The sequence below is a fragment of the Triticum aestivum genome, chromosome 3B (assembly GCF_018294505.1).
Source record: "Triticum aestivum cultivar Chinese Spring chromosome 3B, IWGSC CS RefSeq v2.1, whole genome shotgun sequence".
NCBI classification, from domain to species: Eukaryota; Viridiplantae; Streptophyta; class Magnoliopsida; order Poales; family Poaceae; genus Triticum; species Triticum aestivum.
Window position 1 is genome coordinate 766,610,409 of NC_057801.1, and position 19,257 is coordinate 766,629,665.

Genomic DNA, 19,257 nt, shown 5'->3' on the forward strand with positions numbered 1-19,257 from the left:
CCCTCGATCTCCTCCTCCCTACGCGCGCCACCACTAGCTAGTTAGGCTTCGATCGATTCGCCGGGGCGGACCGAGCAAGTCGACGACCTCGAGCATGGTGGGGCGGTTCTTGGGCACGCTGTGCAGGCAGTTGTATGCCACTGTGGCGGCCTTGGCCAGCCCGAAGTCCGACAGCTTCGCCGTGAAGTGCGTGCACGGTTGTTTTAGGTGGAAGCAGTGTACCGAATTGTTGTGTATTTGTGGACATTTATACTATGTGGTTTTATTATCAGGGGCGTCAAGTAAGGTGGCTGGGTTAGGTGATCATACTAGATGTATACAAGGTGTGGTTGATGGTGTGACTATGTTGGCCGGCTCCTGCAGCTTGTGCGTTCTAGCTGGTGCTAAATATGGCCTAGCCTAGAAGAATTAATAACACAACAACTGGTCAATTTTGTATCCTCGAGTGCATGTTTCGCTTGCACAAAAGAGACAGAAAAGTGCTTGCACAGAAGAGATAGAAAAGTAGAGAGAGTAGAGAGAGGGGTTAGGTGAGAGGGGTTAGGTGAGAGTAGAGAGAGCGGTTAGGTGAGGAACTAATCCAGATGCACAAGTTTGGCCAGCCAAACTTGGTCGAATCCAGGATACATAAAAGGAAGCAGGTAGAGGCGGGAGGGGGGAGATTGAGGGCAGCAGAAGGGTGCAAGTGAACTAACCTGAGCGAGGTGGGGGATTAAGGGCAGCAGAAGGGCGGAGGCTTGGTTTCTTCTTCCTTGGCTACTGTCCCTGGAGCAGTGGCGGCGGCGGCGGTGCCTAGTGTTTTAGGGTTTAGAGAGGGGTTCTCTCTCTCGTCATGCCTTGGCTTTTGTTTAGTGGCAGCGGCAGCAGTGCCTAGTGTTATAAGGTTTAGAGAGGGGTTCTCTCTCTCGAATGAACTATTTTTGCTTGTCTGCTTGCGCAATAATGGCAATATGCCATTTATCTTGTTATTAGGCTCTGTTAAGTTATTGTATGAACTGAACTACATTAAGTTATTGTCTGAACTGAACTACAATTTAGTTTTTTTTTCTTGCCATGTGTGAACCCGATGTGTATTCTCTATGTTGTGAACGTGACGTGTATATTATTCAATACCTGATGTGTATTGAAAACTTTATGTTTACTTTTTGGATTGTTAATCCATTAATCATATTGCTTTAGGGAAATGATGCCACCACCACCACCATGTCGACGGTGCAAGTCAAGGTGCGCCAGCAGCCTTGCAACTGCCACGTTGTTCGGCATCTACTTTGAGTCTAGTTTTCTTCATGCGGCGGTAATAAATTATATGAAACTAGAAACCACTATTTTGTTTTTAGTTTTATTGGCATTAATGCATCGTGTATATATCATTTTGCTTTTTGTACACAGATCATCCCATGCAATGTGAGGTCAGAATTCAACAAGCTGATCGGAGACTCTATGACCTTTGAGGCTCCTCGGGGCCCCTACACTATGGAGGTTGAGAAAGGACGAAATATGACGCAGGTGGGAGGAGATGGATGGGTCCGTTTCATCGCCCACATGCGTATCACCGGTGGTGAGTTGATCAACTTCTGCTTCAGAGCAGAAAGACCCAAGCTAGCCGTGATTTATGTCAACAAAGTAGAAGATGATGAGGATGATGAGGATGACGATGACCCACTTGGTGAAGCCATCGTAGCTCAAATAATGAGGTTGAGCGAGGAGGAGGTGTGCAACCTATGGGACATCATTCCGCCACGTGCTGACTTTGTCGGGGTGCCATTCGTTACCCGCCTGACAAGTACCATGGTTGATCGGCATATCATGGTATGTTGCATTTACTGTAGTAATTTGATGATATGCTTTATTGTTATACTTAGTGTAGAGTCCGATGATATATATGCTTAGTGAACCTTATATGCTTAGTGAATCTGATGATCTATATGCTTAGTGAATCCAATGATATATATGTTTTATTGTTATACTTAGTGTAGAGACCGATGATATATATGCTTAGTGAATCTGATGATCTATATGCTTAGTGAATCCAATGATATATATGTTTTATTGTTATACTTAGTGTAGAGACCGATGATATATATGCTTAGTGAATCCGATGATCTATATGCTTAATGAATCCAATGATATATATGCTTCATGTAGAATCCAAAGAACTGTTAATAGTGTAGAATCCATATATACTTATTAGTAGAATTCATGCTTAGCAGAAATGTAGTACTGTCTTTTGATAGTGTAGATTGTAGAATGTGTGAGACCACTTATTAATTGATGCGTTTTTCTTATTCAAAGATTGCCAAAGAGCCTATCTGAGAGTTGTGGTATCAAGCCTGAAGAAGAAGGCTCTGCTGGAATTAATACGCCTTACCGCGAGGGGCCCCGTCACCACTTGTGCGTACAGCGTGGACACGGACGGTCGCACACACTTCAACTCGGTTGGGTGGAAGAGCTACCTCGTCGGCAAGAATCTTCATGTTGGACAGGCAATCCTAATTACTATCAGGAACACCCACCGTCCAGGCTTGAGGATGATGGTCGTCATCAATATCATCTAGAACTACATATGCTTGTGTGTGGCTGCTGAACCATATATATGCTAGTATGACTACCTAGTAGACTTATCAACTATGATTTATCCATGCATTGTTGACTACTATATATGGGTTTGTGAGATTGTGTGGTTATATTAAATGTGGTATTGTCGTTAATGTTTGTGAGATGGTTCTGTGAACTTAGTCGTTAATGTTTGTGAGATGGTTCTGTGAACTTAGTTTATTTGCACTGGGCTTGTCTTGATTTCCATGAATATTGCATCTGACATTTTTTTATTTCTATTTGCCTAGTTGTAGCGTGGGGAGAAAAAGGGGCGCTACTATTACGTGATGATAGTAGTAGCATTGGTAGAGAAACATGCGCTACTACTAAGTATCTTAGCTGCAACGCTTGTTTAGAAACGTGCTACTGTTAATTAATAGTTGTAGCGCCCTAGCAGTAGCGCGGGTGCCCGTGCTACTGGTATGTAAGCGCCACTAGTAAGGTTTTCTCTAGTAGTGTGAGCTTGTGGTGCATCACCGAAGCTCATGTTGTGTGCATCACAGTGGTCATAAGACAACTCAGTCAACATCATCTCATCAAGATGCTTTTGCGTGCGACCGCGTGGCAAGAGGTGGTACTAGGAATAGGGTTTAATTCAATGTTTTAAATAGCGAGGCTCCTCCAAATCAGCAATAGCAGGGCTATAGACGGCTATAGCCGGTTTTTAGCGGACTATTGTACATGAATACCATTTAGCTGCACCCTGCACAAAAAGATATAACAATGCTATAGTCGGCTATTGAAAACATTGGTTTACTTACACCGCTCAAATAGAAAATAAACATCTCTTACGCTGGGCTTAAGTTGACATATAATTTGTTCATTTGTCCTCCTCGAATGCAAATACATTGTAGACATGTGTCTTCTCAAAAGAAATCACAATCGCAAGGAGAAAAAGATATGCTCATAAATGGAGATTTAATGTGATATTGGAAAAAGAAATATCTTGTGACAGAAAATTGATATTGCTGTCATGATATTGGAAAAAGATATGCTCATAACTCGCTCCTTCATGGCAAGGAGCGAGTTTGAAGTGTCGGCCTACCTTCGGAATGACCACCTCGAGATCGAATGCATCATCACTGTCATGAAAAAAGTGCGGGTGTCTGAAACCAGGGTACCCCTGTCCGGCATCGCTGCGCAGCTTGCCAAGATGTTGGAAGCAAATGATATTCCAGCGGACATCAAATTCAACGTTGGAGGGGTGGTCTTCGGAGCACACAAGCTTGTCCTTGCTATACGATCACCTGTGTTCAAGGCAGAGTTCTATGGGCCGATGAAGGAGACAGGAACGCCGTTCATAACCATCAAGGACATGCAACCTGATGTCTTCAAGGCCCTGCTCCATTTCATCTACACCGATTCATTGCAGATCACGGATGATCTCGAGGGAAATGATCGCGCTGAGATGGTCCAGCACTTGCTCGTGGCTGCTGATCGGTATGATATGGAAAAGCGAAAACCGGTATGTGAGAGAATCCTTTGCGATAATTTTGATGTGGAGAATGTTGCAACTATGCTGGCTTTAGCAGATCAACATCGTTGTGACATTCTAAATGATGCTTGTGTTGGATTTATCTCCTCTCAAAAGATTATGGACTCTGTAGCGGCAACCCAAGGGTACGCGGATCTCAAAAGAAGTGGTCCGTCTATCCTTGTAGATGCACAGTTGAAGATTATGCGGAGACTCTACAAAAACTTAGATCAGCAGGTGACTGCGAGATGAATCGGACAGTTCACTTGTCAATTTAATTTGACGAATTTTGTGCTACCTTTTCTTATGCCAGCTCATACTAAGTTGAATTACCAAAGGTTAATTGAGGTTATATGAGTAGTGTGCCACTTGCCCATCACCTCATCTCAACATCAATGGTTATGACATTGTTCGCTTATCTACAAGTTTGCTGCGCCAGTTTTTAACATATTTGCATAGTTCTTTTCAGTATATTCATCATGTGTTTAAATACTGTTTGATGTCCACATACTGACTTGCTATGATAAGCTAGTCACAAGGACAAAATTAGTTGACCACTCAAATTACTGCCAATTGGTAAGCTTGAAGTTTTCGTGTTTTGTGATGATGTGTGATCTACAGAAGCTACTATGGTGTAACATATGCATTCACAGAAGGGAAGTACTAGCTAGTTCACATCTGCACATGGAGACAACACCAGCACTCTGAGCTCGCTCTTGGTGATCTCGTGGATAATGTCCTGTGTCAGCTGGTTCTTCTAGTCCCCGAATAAGTAATTTTACCGGTACCGGGATGTACCGGTTAGAAATCCACCGTCCCTCGGTGCTTCTAGATCTGTGCGGGTGGACCATACTAGTTTTTTATTTCCACCTCAGATTTCAGGATACGAGTTGTATACAACTGCAATACATGATGGACCCCACGAGTGAGGATATCAACCTCACGCCACTGTCTCTTTCCCACATCCATCTCCTTTCGCCCCACCCCATCTCTCGTCAGTTCCATGGAGGTCGGTGGTTACTCCCAGCTATGGCCGCCGCGATATCCGCCTTTTCCACCAGCATCCGACACCGGATTCGGGTTCCACTGTCGGAACCTACCACGGGAGGCACACAGAAGACCGGCGGCGGCGCGGCGGTACCACGAGGCCGACGAGGAGCGAGGCCTGGATCCACTGCCGTTGGCGTGGGGGGTGGCTGATCCGGCGAGATTCCTCGATCCACTGCCGTTGGCGTGGGGGTGGCGTGGGGGAACACGTTGGACATGATCATGATCATGGACACGTTGGACATGATCATGGGCACTATATATGTGTGTGTGTGTGTGTGTATAGGTAAATTATATGGGACACCTAGGTGCCTGGGCATCTAGATGCCCGTTATAGTAAGTAATATTCATGGTGCATGATGTACAATCCACGACATATGACTTTCCAAATCTTGTTTGCATGCACTATCAGTTCTAATAGGCAATTATTGCTTTCCAAAAATAATATTCTAGTACTTACCTAGCAATGATTCCTGTCCAAAATAAAAGGGTATGTATATACACTCTGATTTTTTAATGTATCAAATATGACAAAATAATACGAAATATCGTCGCAAATGTTTGTATGTATAATTACGACGTATATTATGCATTCTTCTGGTGTTTTACTTTTCAAGGTATCTAGTATTAAAAAATTTAGGGCCGGGTCACACTTTTTGGCGACTAATATTTTTTTCAAAAATAAAGTCACCAAATAATATTAAATGTAATCCTAATTATTTTTTACTTTTACAAATATATATGATGCATGCTAATACCCACACGTGATTTTTAGTACATACATGGACCTAATATATCATATCCGCATACCCTTTTTTCAATACATGCATGCTTTGAAGATACACACAAAACTAATATACTTTGAACGGTACATAACCCAAAAAATGATACACCATTTTTTAATACACGTAAAATATTTTGAGACATACTCGCAAATGATATTAGAGATATACCCAGAAATAGTACAATTTACATATACGGCAGATATTTATTAGGTATATGAAAAAGTTAGTACGTGACTAGGTATATGATTTTTATAGGTATATAAATTAGTACGTGACTAGGTATATGAATTAGTACGCAACTAGGTATATGATTTTTTATAGGTATATAAATTAGTACGTGACTAGGTATATGATTTTTATAGATATATAAATTAGTACGTGATGAAGTATATGAGTTTTTATAAGTATATGAATTAGTACGTGAATTTTTATAAGTATATGAATTAGTACGTGACAAGGTATGTACAAAAAAAATATAACCATCAATTAAATAAGCGTAGCATGCATGAACCATTAATTGCTGATTTTCTCTTTCTTGTTTAATGAGGGTATTAAGTGTTCAGATCAAGCAATAATTTTTTCCTAATTAAAGAGTCAAAGTTTAACCAATTTGTTCTAGTACTAATACAATTGCACACATCTTAATGTAATCCGACGGTTTCTAGGCAAGGTGCCTGGGCTCCTAGGGAGAGATATAGATAAGCTACTAGAAAAGAAATTAATCTCACAAGTAAAAAACGATGCAGCAATGCGCGAGTTAGCCTCTAGTATAGAGTGTAGATGGACCAAACAGTCGACCATGGGAAATCAATTTATAGGTTGCTTTTTGGGCTAGCAAGTCCAGCCTCCGCCGGTGACGCAGCTAGCTTAGTTATAGGTGTAGTTTTAGTTTTAATCTTCTACTTCCTCCGTTCTTAAATATAAGTCTTTGTAGAGATTTCACTATAAAACACATACGGATGTATCTAGATGCATTTTAAAGTATAGATTCATTCATTTTGCTCCGTATTTGGTCCATAGTGAAATCTCTTCAAAGACTTATATTTAGAAATGGTGGGAGTATATGTACCAAGTCATAGTGCGGCCAATTTTATCCCCCTTTCTGTGAATTAAATCGATCATACTTCTAATTCCATGAATGAAATTATTTGTGCTAAACTTCTGTGTGCTCTATGTGCCTGGACGGGAATTAGGGAAGATAGCGTTATAATCAATGACATACGATTCTCACACGCAGATAATTTTGAAGGTTCTGCTTTCTCTGATTTCGAGTTTGCGTTGCCTCAGCAAACCCCAAAATGTTACAGACGGCCTTCCATTCGCATTTTAGAAGTTGCAAACAATATCGACTCTGCTAAAATGACTTGAAGCTATGCTCAGTTCACTTGAAAATGATACATTTGATTTGAGGAAAAGTGACCCTCACTTGATTTATTTACATCGGTACATATGCATGTTTTACTTTTCTTGGATATATACCCCCTATATTATGTATGTTATGCAGTTAATTTAAAATAAATCACTGGACCGAGGGCCAATATTTTTTATTAATGTGATTCATTGGATGGTGGTCCAGTATTTTTCTCATTAATGTGGGATTTATAAATATTTAGGGCCATTCTTTTTTATTAATGTAGAATTTTCACAAATCCATTACATCAAGTGCTGGTATTTTCCAATTAATATGAGATTTTCTAACATTTTTCTATTGCTCCTGGTTCACCGTGTATTAATTTTATTACGCTATAGCAATATTTTAGTTAATGTCGGTTTTTAGAAAGTGCACTGGATCGAGAGCTAATATTTCCTAATTAATGTGTAATTTTATAGCTATTTATGTTGCCCCTTTTTGGAGCAAGAACGGTAGAAGAATTCTTATATTTCTGTTGCGCCTGATTCGTTGTATATGACCTTTAGTATTTAGTAGAATAGAATATTAGAATAAATAATTCTCAAATAGAAAATTAGTGGAATAAATAGATAATCTTCTACACGAATTCATGTTTTCATCACGTAAACTTAAAATACAAGAAACAAACTACAACTACAAAAGCAATTAGTTCAAGGGGCTGGAGTATGGACGCATGGGAGCATTAGAAAAATAGATGAAAGGTTACTTTCATACCCTGTTGTAAGCTCAAGCCACACCATACAGCAGCTAGACAGAACGTGTCTTTCCCAGTACTCCCTCGGTTCCAAATTACTCGTCGTGGGTTTAGTTCAAATTTGAACTAAAACCATGACAAGTAATTTGGAACGGAGGGACACTAGTGCAGAACCGTCTTTTAGTGTCGGTTCACCAACCGGCACTAAAGAGTGGAGACTAAAGCCCCCCCCCCCCCTAGTACCGGTTCGTCACGAACCGGCGCTAAAGTGCCACGACGTGGCACGAGCCAGGCCCGGGTGCGCGTAGGGCATTAGTACCGGCACCAACCGGTACTAAATATTTTGGGGGGCGGGGGGAGTTGATTTATTTTCCATTCAATTTTTTTGTTTGCTGGTATTTCACGATACTACAAATTGTACACGTTATCCATATATATAAATAAATTTTCTCGTACGTACAACCGTATATATATATATATATATATATATATATATATATATATATATATATATATATATATATATATATATATCATCGAATGTCTCACAAACCAATATCATTAATTATTCACACATACACATGTATATACATATACAATCTCTCCTATATATGTTGCCTTTGGTGCCTCCGGAGCACGATGACAAGTGGTTCATGGGGGCGGTAACGGGTAATAGTATTCTTCTTTGGGATTTATGACCTGGTCGAGCAAAAATCCGGCTATTTCCTCTTGAAGTGCTAGTATGCGGTCCGATGGTAGGAGCTTATCCCGCACCGATCTGAACTGTTAAGAAGGAGATCAATATGCATGTGTGTTAGTTGTGTGACTAGATATCGATAATGGTGTGAATAGTGTTCTAACAAACGTACCCAGTCCTGTCTATCAAATCTGCTCCTTTTGCATGTCATCATGTGAATGTTCTCGCAAACGTAGAATGCACACAGATTATTCCCCGGCGCCTGCTTCAGGGCCTTTACGAGAACGGAATTGAATCAGATAATGATTAATCAAGCATGATAATTAATTAATGATATTGAAACAAGAATTAAAGAAATGGCAGCTAGCTAGTACTACTTAATTACTTACCTTTGGTCGATGCCAAAACAACTTTTGTTTCCAGTCGCCTGGAGTCACCTTGATGAACTTTGCCCATGCCCTGCCCGCCGGCAAATAAAATTAATAAAGGAGTTATTAAATAGTTCATATCAGGAAATGACGAACTAATAATAGGCCGAGATATATATAGTTAATAATGATTGAAATTACCTGTTGACTATCCCCTTCATGATGGTGAAGTCACTTTCTTCTTTAGTTAGTGAGTCCAGTAATTCAACTTTTCCTTCCTCAACTTTAATGTCTATCAAGACCCAGTGCCAACTACATGCGCACACATTTGCATGTCTTAAATAAGCGGGCATGTGCATAAAATTAATCAACTACCGTAAATCGTATACACTTAATTATTAACATCTAGCTAGCTAGTAAGCAAAAACAGAATTTGTAGTACAAGACAGTGTGACTCACGGGAAGTTGTAAAGAAGTAGTATATCTTCATTGCTATTGAGGCGCTTCAAAAACTCTAGCATGCTTTCCTCTACACCTGCTTGATAAAATGGAAACTTCCATATGTCCTCATTAATGGTATTTGGGTCAATGAACCCAACACCATAGCGTCTAGCTTTTTTCATTTCATACCTCTTTTCATTTCATACATCTTCATCCTGCATATAATACCACAGAAAAAGAATATAGTGAGGATAATTACATGTAATGATTGCTCAAAATTATCACTACATAACTAGCTTGAGACTTAAATTACAGAAAGAAATCACTTACAGACAATAGCAACTGACGATAGACTTGTCGAGTGCGTCTTGATTGTATAACTGAAATAGTTCTGGATACTCAATAGCCAAAGCTTTTTCGTGGTAATAATGCTCATGCTACATTCACCATGAGGGACTCTCGATTGGAAATCTTGGTAAGGTTCATGTACCATTGATGCAATTGATACATTCTCGTTGGGAGGTCCTTGACCTTGTCTGGATAGACCAAAGGTTGGCCCCGGACATATTTCCATGCTATTTCCGATTCTCTAAGCGTAGGATGGGTTCGATTTCGAGGAGTTGTCCAACAGAGATATTGAGCATTTGAGCCTGCATTATATGATCCTCCGTTATTACCACATCGCCATGCTGGGGAACGCTAACGGTTTGCCCACAATAATATTTGGCGGGCGTACTACTCCTCTCATGTGTTGTTGGCACAACAAGCGGGGGGATCGCTTGCGCTGCCTGTTCTCCCAACTGGGGAACGGTTTTCCCACATTTTTTGCCAGCTGCTTGTTGGCTCGAGCTCGAGCTCGCTTCCTTATTTAGCTGTTCTCGATGTAGTTTCCTGATTTGGCGCTCATAGTCTGAGTCAACAGGCTTGGGAGCTGGTTCTCTAGCCATACGAATGAAGTGGTCAATTACTTTCTCAGGCACTTTCTCCTTTGGCGGCGGTGCCGGTTTTGGTCCAAAATGGGCGTGCACTTGGGCTTGCACTATGGCTGCATTTTGCTCCTTAGTCATGTCGTAAGGCCTCTGAGGAAGAGGAGCAAGGCTTGGACCATATTTATATCGCTTGTCTCTGCCTGTACTTCCTGAACTACCTCGACTCGTACCGCTACGCACCAAAGCTGCAGCATGTCTCTTATGCGATTGCTGAGACGGCGGAGACGGCTGACGTGGAGTTGGACCAGGAGAAGTGGCCTGACGATGTGCCGGACTTGAAGCAGGAGGTGTGGCCTGACACGGTGCCGGACTTGAAACCGGAGAAGTGGCATGACGCTGTGCCGGACTTGAAACCGGAGGAGTCAGCTCACGCGTTCGGGGACTTGGAGGAGGTGGAGGACTTCGAGGAGGAGGAGTCTGACGCGTTCGTGGACTTGGAGGAGCGGGAGTCTGCTGACTCGGTGGCGGACTTCGAGGAGGAGTCGTCAGACGACGCGGTGTCGGTGGACTTTGAAAGATGATGCAATCCTTTCTCCATAGGATGATACGATGTATGGCCTCTCCTAGTGTGCGCTCGTCTTCACCTCCAGGAATGTCAAGCGTTAGCCGCGAATATGGGTCCACCACATCATCAACCATGACACGAGCATAGCCCTCTGTAATCGAGATGCAATGGTAGGTTGCTTCGGGGGTAACTGGAAAAGCAACAACGTCCGCCACCTTCATGGATATGTTTTTCATTTTGGAGTGTAGCTCACAGTTAGTGTTCTCTATGATGTCATCCACAGGGTATGTATCCAGCAGTGTGTCGCCCGGGGCAGAACCAACGCTGATTCTCGGCATGGATGGGAAGGTGCTATCCAATGCTGGACGATCATCCGCTTGCTGCTGCCGCTGCTGAGACCCCCTTTCCTGGCTAAGTGAGTCGATCTGCTGCTGCTGCTGCTGCTAGAATTTGAGTGCCAGGTCCGCATGCCTTGCTTCTAGGCCTTGAAGGCGTTCTGCGTCCTGCTTCCTCTTCTCCTCCTCCTCCATCTTCTTTCTTGCACGGGACCTGTAGTGGTCATTCCAGTCCGAAAAGCCCTCATACCAGGGAATAACGCCCATGCCTCGTGTTCTTCCCGGGTGTTCAGGATTTCCCAGGGCGCGCGTAAGCTCGTCGTTCTCTCTGTTGGGCGTGAACACCCCCGCTCGAGCTTCTTCTATTGCGTCAAGTATCTTTTGTTCGGCTCCTTTTAGACTTGCCTTCTTCGAAGCCAGGCCTGTCTTCGGGTCCGACGCCCCCCCCCCCCATGCGCATAGAACCAAGTAATCGGAGTGACCCCTGCACCCTCCATCTCTTGCTCAGACTTATCCCACTTAGGCAATCCCACCGCGTAGCCACCTGGACCCAGCCTATGGAACTGCGTCTTTCTTGCGGCATTTGCCTTGTTTTTCATCGACCGTTCCTTAGATAATTCTGAATCCTTGAAGGTCACGAAATTGTCCCAGTGTTCTCTTTGCTTCTCCAGTGTTCCCTTGAAATCTGGAATCTTCCTTTCATTAGCGAGGCAGTTGGCCCATACAGTTTTTTTGTGGGTGTTGAATGCAATTGCCATCTTCTTAAGAGCAGCGGCCTTAACTTTCTCCACATCTTCTTTAGTGAAATGATCTGGTAGGGTGAAATGTTCCATCAGAGATTTCACCAGGTCTTTTTTGGCTCTGTCGTCGACCCAAGTAACACCTGGACGTTTAGTCTTTGGCTCTATCCATTCTTGAATGGAGATCGGGAGTTTGCCCTTCACAAGAACTCCGCACTGACGAGTCCACTTTTCCGCAACGTTCTTAGGCGTGAGGGGTTCGCCGCTAAGTTTGGTGGATTCGATGTGGTACTTTACACCATCCTTCAACAATCTGTCCGGGCCTCGCTTTGTCTTGCTGTTTGTAGAAGCAGATTTGCTCAATCCGGAGGGCTGAAAGAAGAAAGATCGATTCGTTAATATATCTTCAATAAAAAACATGTGGTGATCACCGGGATGCATGCTTATATAAATATACCTCGTCGGTAGTCTTGCTTATTTGAGATCAGCATTGTCTGTGTCATCATAATCATAGTTCATGACTTCATCAGCTCGGTCGTCGAGATCGAATATCTTTTCATCACCCTCTCTGGTATTGTTCAGATATTGGGAGTCATCATCTTCATTCAGATCATCTAGCCTGTGAGGGTTGCGTATGATGTCGAACAATTCCTCTTCTCTCTCTCTGCCGGTATTGTCCGCCATAGCTTTTACTTTACTAATTAATACAAAAGAAATATAAAACAATTTAGTATTCAAATTACAATGCATGGATGCAATTAATCAATAAGGAAAAACTGAATCTCGAATACATCGTCTCGAATATATAATCTCGAATACATCATCATCTTAATATATGTAATCTCGAATACATTGTCTCGAATATTATATATCGAATACATCATTGGCTAGGTATCTAGTAAAGATCGAGTACTACAGAAGAATCTAGGGCGCCACTCGTGGTTCCTGGGGCGCGGGTGGTGCACACCCAAAGAGAAGGAACCATCACAGGATCATATCTCCGGTCATCTGCCCAAAGAACCCGCCAAGTAGTGGAGAACCTAACGTCGTCCATAGCAGCCATGTAGCGATGGACGTGCTCATCTTCCTCCCTGACACGGTGACGCACCACCTCCGGCGGGGCCGGCTGCCTCTGCACCGAATGTGGCCCACGCGAACGCCATCAAAGAAGATCAGGGTTGACGACTGGACCCGAGGTCGGGTTCCTCACCAAGTGGCGCGCCCCTCCAGGTAGCACCTCCCAGTGCCAGCCCGGCGGAGCCCAGTCCCGGACATGGGTCCTCTGAAGCAGGACGTCGTCGCGAACGGGTCGACGACGAGGATGCGGGCCGGGCATATCGTCGAGAACAAATACTACATGCCCGCAAAAAGTAACATTTTTTAAATGATTGGATTGTGATAACTAAAATTCTATATATATGCAAATTCTAACAATTTGACATTAATCTAATTCATCTAACTAAAACTAATTCTAAAATTTCCTAATTATATAACTAACATTTCTATAACAATTCTAATATTTATATAACTAAAAACAGAAAAATTGCTAACATTTCTATAAATATTTCTATAACTAAAAAACAGAAAACATTTATAACATTTCTATATAACTAACATTTCTAATATTTATATAACTAAAAACAGAATAATTTCTAACATTTCTATAACTAAAAAACAGAAAAATTTATAACAAACAAACTAATGTGTGTGTGTAGTGTGTGTGTGTAGTGTGTGTGTGTGTAGTGTGTGTGTGTGTGTAGTGTGTGTGTGTGTGAAGTGTGTGTGTGTGTAGTGTGTGTAGTGTGTGTGTGTGGACATGGCGGCCGGGGCGAGCTCACCGGCGAGGCGACAACGGGGCGGCGACGACGGGGCGACGGGACGGGGCGGCGACGACGGGCGACGGGATGGGGCGGCGACGACGGGCGACAGGATGGGGCGGCGATGACGGGGCGGGGCGGTCGGGGCGATGGGACGGGGCGGCGACGACGGGGCGGGGCGGGGCGCGGCGACGGGGACGATGGGGACGACGGGGACGGGGACGGCCGGGGCGGCGACGTCGACGGGGGCGGCGACGAGGGGCGGGGACGGCCGGGGTCGGCGACGAGGGGCGGGGGCGGTGACGTTGATGGGGACGGCGTCGATCGGGGCTGGGCGGCGCGACGGAGGGAGGAAACAGAGGGAAGAAACAGAGGGAAACTGAATTTTTTTCAAGTGTTGTATATATAGGATGGACCTTTAGTACCGGTTGGAGCCACCAACCGGTACTAAAGGTCTGTTTTGGCTAGGTCAAGCGGCGGGAAGCGCCCCCCCTTTAGTACCGGGTGGTGGCTCTAAACGGTACTAAAGCCCCCCCCCCCCTTAGTACCGGCTGGAGCCACGTCCCGGTACTAAAGAGGGTGCGCTGGCTCCAGGCGGTGCGCAAGTTTAGTCCCACCTCGCTAGCCGAGGGGCTACCGCACTGGTTTATAAGCTCCAGTGCGGTAGCTCTCTCAAGCTCCTCTCCTAAGCAGGCCTACTGGGCCTACATGTCCTCTTCCGCCCAGTGGGCCTATTGGGCCTTTGCGGGCCTGCATCTTGGCCCAACAAAAGGTTGTGTTCGTAGTTGTATGCAGGCCGCTTTGGCCCACTAGGCGGGCTTTTTTATTTTCTTAACTTTTTTCACTTTATTTATTTTTGAGTTGTTTTTTGCTGTATTTAGAGTTTCTTTGTGAATATTTTTGCTTTAGGTACAAAAAGTTACAAACTTTCTGTTAGTGTCAGTAGTTTTCAAATTTGAATAGTTTAAATTTTGAATTATTTGAAATTTGTGTGAATCACTAGTTTGTGAATAACTTAACTTTGAAAAAAGTTTTTTCAGTGATTCTTTTTTCTTAGGTTTAATATTAGTGTGTTTTATCATTATATTTAATTTGGTAATGCTTAGGTTATTTAAAAAATGAAATGCCTTTGTAACAGTTCAGTTTTCGTCGGAAACCCTGATACTTCGAAAGAGATTGTCCATTTTGTACACGAAGTGCATCCAGTTTTTGCCGTAACCCTCTCTACTTTTTTGCACATGCTATTTATATGAAATTATGATACCATGCCAACTTTCAACCTTTTCTGAGTTCATTTGAAATGATTTTCAATTTCAGGGTCTTTTAGCTGGAAAAATCAGTAAATGCATGAAAAGAATTTGTTTGCACATAAAATTTCTTCGCGTTTCAAATGCCAAAACACATAACTAACCTAACTATTACAGACATACCCTCCTGGGTGTGAAACACAGAAGAAAGTGATGATAGTGAAGCCGATCACATCCCAGATCTTTGGGTGTGAAACTTTTTCTTCGCGTGTGTCCCTTTGCGCCGTAGCCATGGAAAACCTTCATCATTTAACTGGATGCTCGAATCAATATTCACTGTGAATGGAGCAATTTCATCAAACTTTTCATAATCTTCTGACATGTCTGTCTTGTCATCCACTCCCACGATGTTTCTTTTTCCTGAAAGAACTATGTGGCGTTTTGGCTCGTCGTATGATCCATTCGCTTCCTTATCTTTTCTTTTTCTTGGCCTGGTAGACATGTCTTTCACATAAAAAACCTGCGCCACATCATTGGCTAGGACGAATGGTTCGTCTGCATACGCAAGATTGTTGAGATCCACTGTTGTCATTCTATACTGCGGGTCTTCCGTTACCCCGCCTCGTGTCATATTGACCCATTTGCACCGAAACAAAGGGACCTTCAAATCACCTGATCCATAGTTAAGTTCTCACATGTCCTCTATGTAACCATAATATGTTTCATTTCCCGTGTTGGTTGTTGCATCAAAGCGGACACCACTGTTTTGGTTGGTGCTCTTCTTATCTTGGGCGATCGTGTAAAATGTATTCCCATTTATCTGGTACCCTTTGAAAGTCATTATATTCGAAGATGGTAACTGGGACAGCGAGTACATGTCATTTTGAATATCGCCATCATTCAGGGCACGTTTCTGCAACCAACCGGCGAAAGTCCTCGTTTGTTCACGTGTAATCCAGTCGTCAGACTTCTCCGGGTGTTTGGACTGCAGAAAATTCTTGTGTTCCTCCATATACGGAGCCACCAAGACGGAATTCTGTAGAACTGTGTAGTGTGCTTCAGTGAGAGAATGCCCGTCCATACATATTATTTGATGCCCTCCTAGCGTGCCTTTTCCTTCCAGTCTGCCCTTATGCCGCGATTCAGGAACACAAATTGGCTTAAGGTCAGGAATAAAGTCAATACAAAACCCAATGACCTCCTCATTTTCATGGCCCTTCGAGATGCTTCCTTCTGGCCTAGCACGGTTATGAACATATTTCTTCAAGACTCACATGAACCTTCCAAAGTGGAACATATTGTGTAGAAATACAGGACCCAAAACGTTAATCTCTTCGCAAAGGTGAACTAGGACGTGCATCATGATGTTGAAGAAGGATGGTAACACCAACTAGAAACTAACAAGACATTGCACCAAATCATTCTGTAACCTTGGTATGATTTCTGGATCGATTACCTTCTGAGAGATTGCATTGAGGAATGCACATAGCTTCACAATGGCTAATCGAACGTTTTCTGGTAGAAGCCCCCTCAATGCAACCGGAAGGAGTTGCGTCATAATCACGTGGCAGTCATGAGACTTTAGGTTCTGGAACTTTTTCTCTACCATATTTATTATTCCCTTTATATTCGACGAGAAGCCAGGCGGTACCTTCATGCTGAGCCTGACCCTGATAAGAGCGTAGCTGGCCTGACCCTGATGTATGCCGTCTTTTCCATGCATACGTTGCTGGTCCTCCTGTGCCTCTGGTGTATCTTTTATCTTCCCATACACGCCCAAAAAGCCAAGCAGGATCACGCAAAGATTCTTCGTCACGTGCATCACGTCGATTGCGGAGCGGACCTCTAGGTCTTTCCAATATGGCAGGTCCCAAAATATAGATCTCTTCTTCCACATGGGTGCGCGTCCGTCAGCGTCCTTCGGAACAGGTTGTCCTCCAGGACCCTTTCCAAAGATTACCTTCAAATCCTTGACCATATCATGTACATCAGCAACAGTACGGTGGCGAGGCTTCGTCCGGTGATCCGCCTCACCTTTGAAATGCTTACCTTTCTTTCTTACGGGATGCCTTGTCGGAAGAAATCGACGATGTCCCAGGTACACAATCTTCCTACAACTATCCAAATATATACTGTCGGTATCATCCAAACAGTGCGTGCATCCGCGGTATCCTTTGTTTGTCTGTCCTGAAAGGTTACTGAGAGCAGGCCAATCATTGATGGTCACGAACAACAACGCCTTTAGGTCAAATTCTTCCTGTCCGTGCTCATCCCACGCACGTACACATGTTCCATTCCACAGCTGTAATAGTTTTTCAACTAAAGGCCTTAGGTACACATCAATGTCGTTGTCGGGTTGCTTAGGGCCTTGGATGAGCACTGACATCATAATGAACTTCCGCTACATGCACAACCAAGGAGGAAGGTTATACAAACATAGAGTCACAGGCCACGTGCTATGGTTGCTGCTCTGCTCCCCAAAAGGATTAATGCCGTCTGCGCTTAGACCAAACCATACGTTCCTTGGGTCACCTGCAAACTCCACCCAGTACTTTCTCTCGATTTTTCTCCACTGCGAACCGTCAGCGGGTACTCTCAACTTTCCGTCTTTCTTACGGTCTTCTGTGTGCCATCGCATCGCCTTCGCATGCTCTTTGTTTTGGAACAAACGTTTCAACCGTGGTATTATAGGAGCATACCACATCACCTTGGCATGAATCTTCTTCCTGGGGCGCTCACCCTCAACATCACCAGGGTCATCGCGACTGATCTTATAACGCAATGCACCGCATACCGGGCAAGCATTCAAATCCTCGTACTCATTGCGGTAGAGGATGCAGTCATTAGGGCATGCATGTATCTTTTGCACCTCTAACCCTAGAGGGCAGACAACCTTCTTTGCTTCATACGTACTCTCGGGCAATTCGTTGTCCTTTGGAAGCATATTCTTTATCATTACCAGCAACTTTCCAAATCCCTTGTCAGATACACCATTCTCTGCCTTCCATTGCAGCAATTCAAGTGCGGTGCCCAACTTTTTTTTGTCAGCTTCGCAATTCGAGTACAACAATTTCTTGTGATCCTCTAACATGCGCTGCAACTTCGTCCTCTCCAGATCACTTGCGCAGTTTCTCTTTGCATCGGCAATGGCCCGACCTAGATCATCAACGGGCTCATCTGATGCCTCTTCTTCAGCTTCTTCCTGCATTGCCGGCTCAGCTTCTTCCCCCATTCTTGTATCATCGTATTCAGGGAACCCATGGCCAGGATAGCCGTCGTCGTCCTCTGCTTCTTCATTGTCTTCCAACATAACCCCTATGTCTCTGTGCTTGGTCCAAATATTATAGTGGGGCATGAAACCGGACTCAAATAGGTGGACGTGAATGGTTCTTGACGTAGAGTAACTGTGACCATTCTTACAGCCAGCACATGGACAAGGCATAAAACCATCCGCCCGCTTGTTTGCCTCAACGGCAAGCAGAAAAATATGCACGCCATGAATGAACTCGGGAGAGCATCGGTCATCATACATCCATTGTCGGCTCATCTTCATTACACAACACCGAAAAGACCAAATTAATACAAGTTCATACATAAAGTTCATATACAGCACTTAATTAAATGCAACATACAAATAACTCTCTAGATAAAGAATTTAAATGCAACAACAAATGCGATGAACATCACAACTAAGGTAACAATTGATCCAACAGCATAATGATACCAAGCCACACTATCAATGGCATATTTTCTAATCTTTCTAATCTTCAACCTCATTTTCTCCATCTTGATCTTGTGATCATCGACGACATCGGCAACATGCAATTTCATTTCCATCTTCTCCCCTTAATTCTTTTCAATTTTTCTTTCAAATACTCGTTTTCTCTTACTAAATTTAACCTCTCAACAATAGGGTCGGTTGGAATTTCCGGTTCACATACCTCCTAGATAAAAATATCTATGTCAACTTGATGAGCATAATTTGTCATAAACACGAAATGCAACAACTAGTTTTAAAAGAGAATATACCATATCCAAATCATAACAAGGACGAGGGCCGACGGGGACGGATATCAAAACCATGGCACTATGTATAACAAACAACGTATGGG

General features: G+C 43.4%; 1 protein-coding gene across 1 annotated transcript; it reads left to right on the top strand.

Moving 5' to 3' along the window:
* Positions 1-3,607: 3,607 nt before the first annotated feature.
* Positions 3,608-4,321, top strand: LOC123067858 (BTB/POZ and MATH domain-containing protein 1-like). Its single transcript, XM_044490470.1, has one exon. It carries the CDS (start codon positions 3,608-3,610, stop codon positions 4,319-4,321), a length of 714 nt encoding a protein of 237 aa, XP_044346405.1.
* Positions 4,322-19,257: the final 14,936 nt, after the last annotated feature.

What these genes read in the sequence shown, in the direction of transcription:
- LOC123067858 (XM_044490470.1), top strand. Translation starts at nt 3,608, where the DNA reads ATGGCAAGGAGCGAGTTTGAAGTGTCGGCCTACCTTCGGAATGACCAC.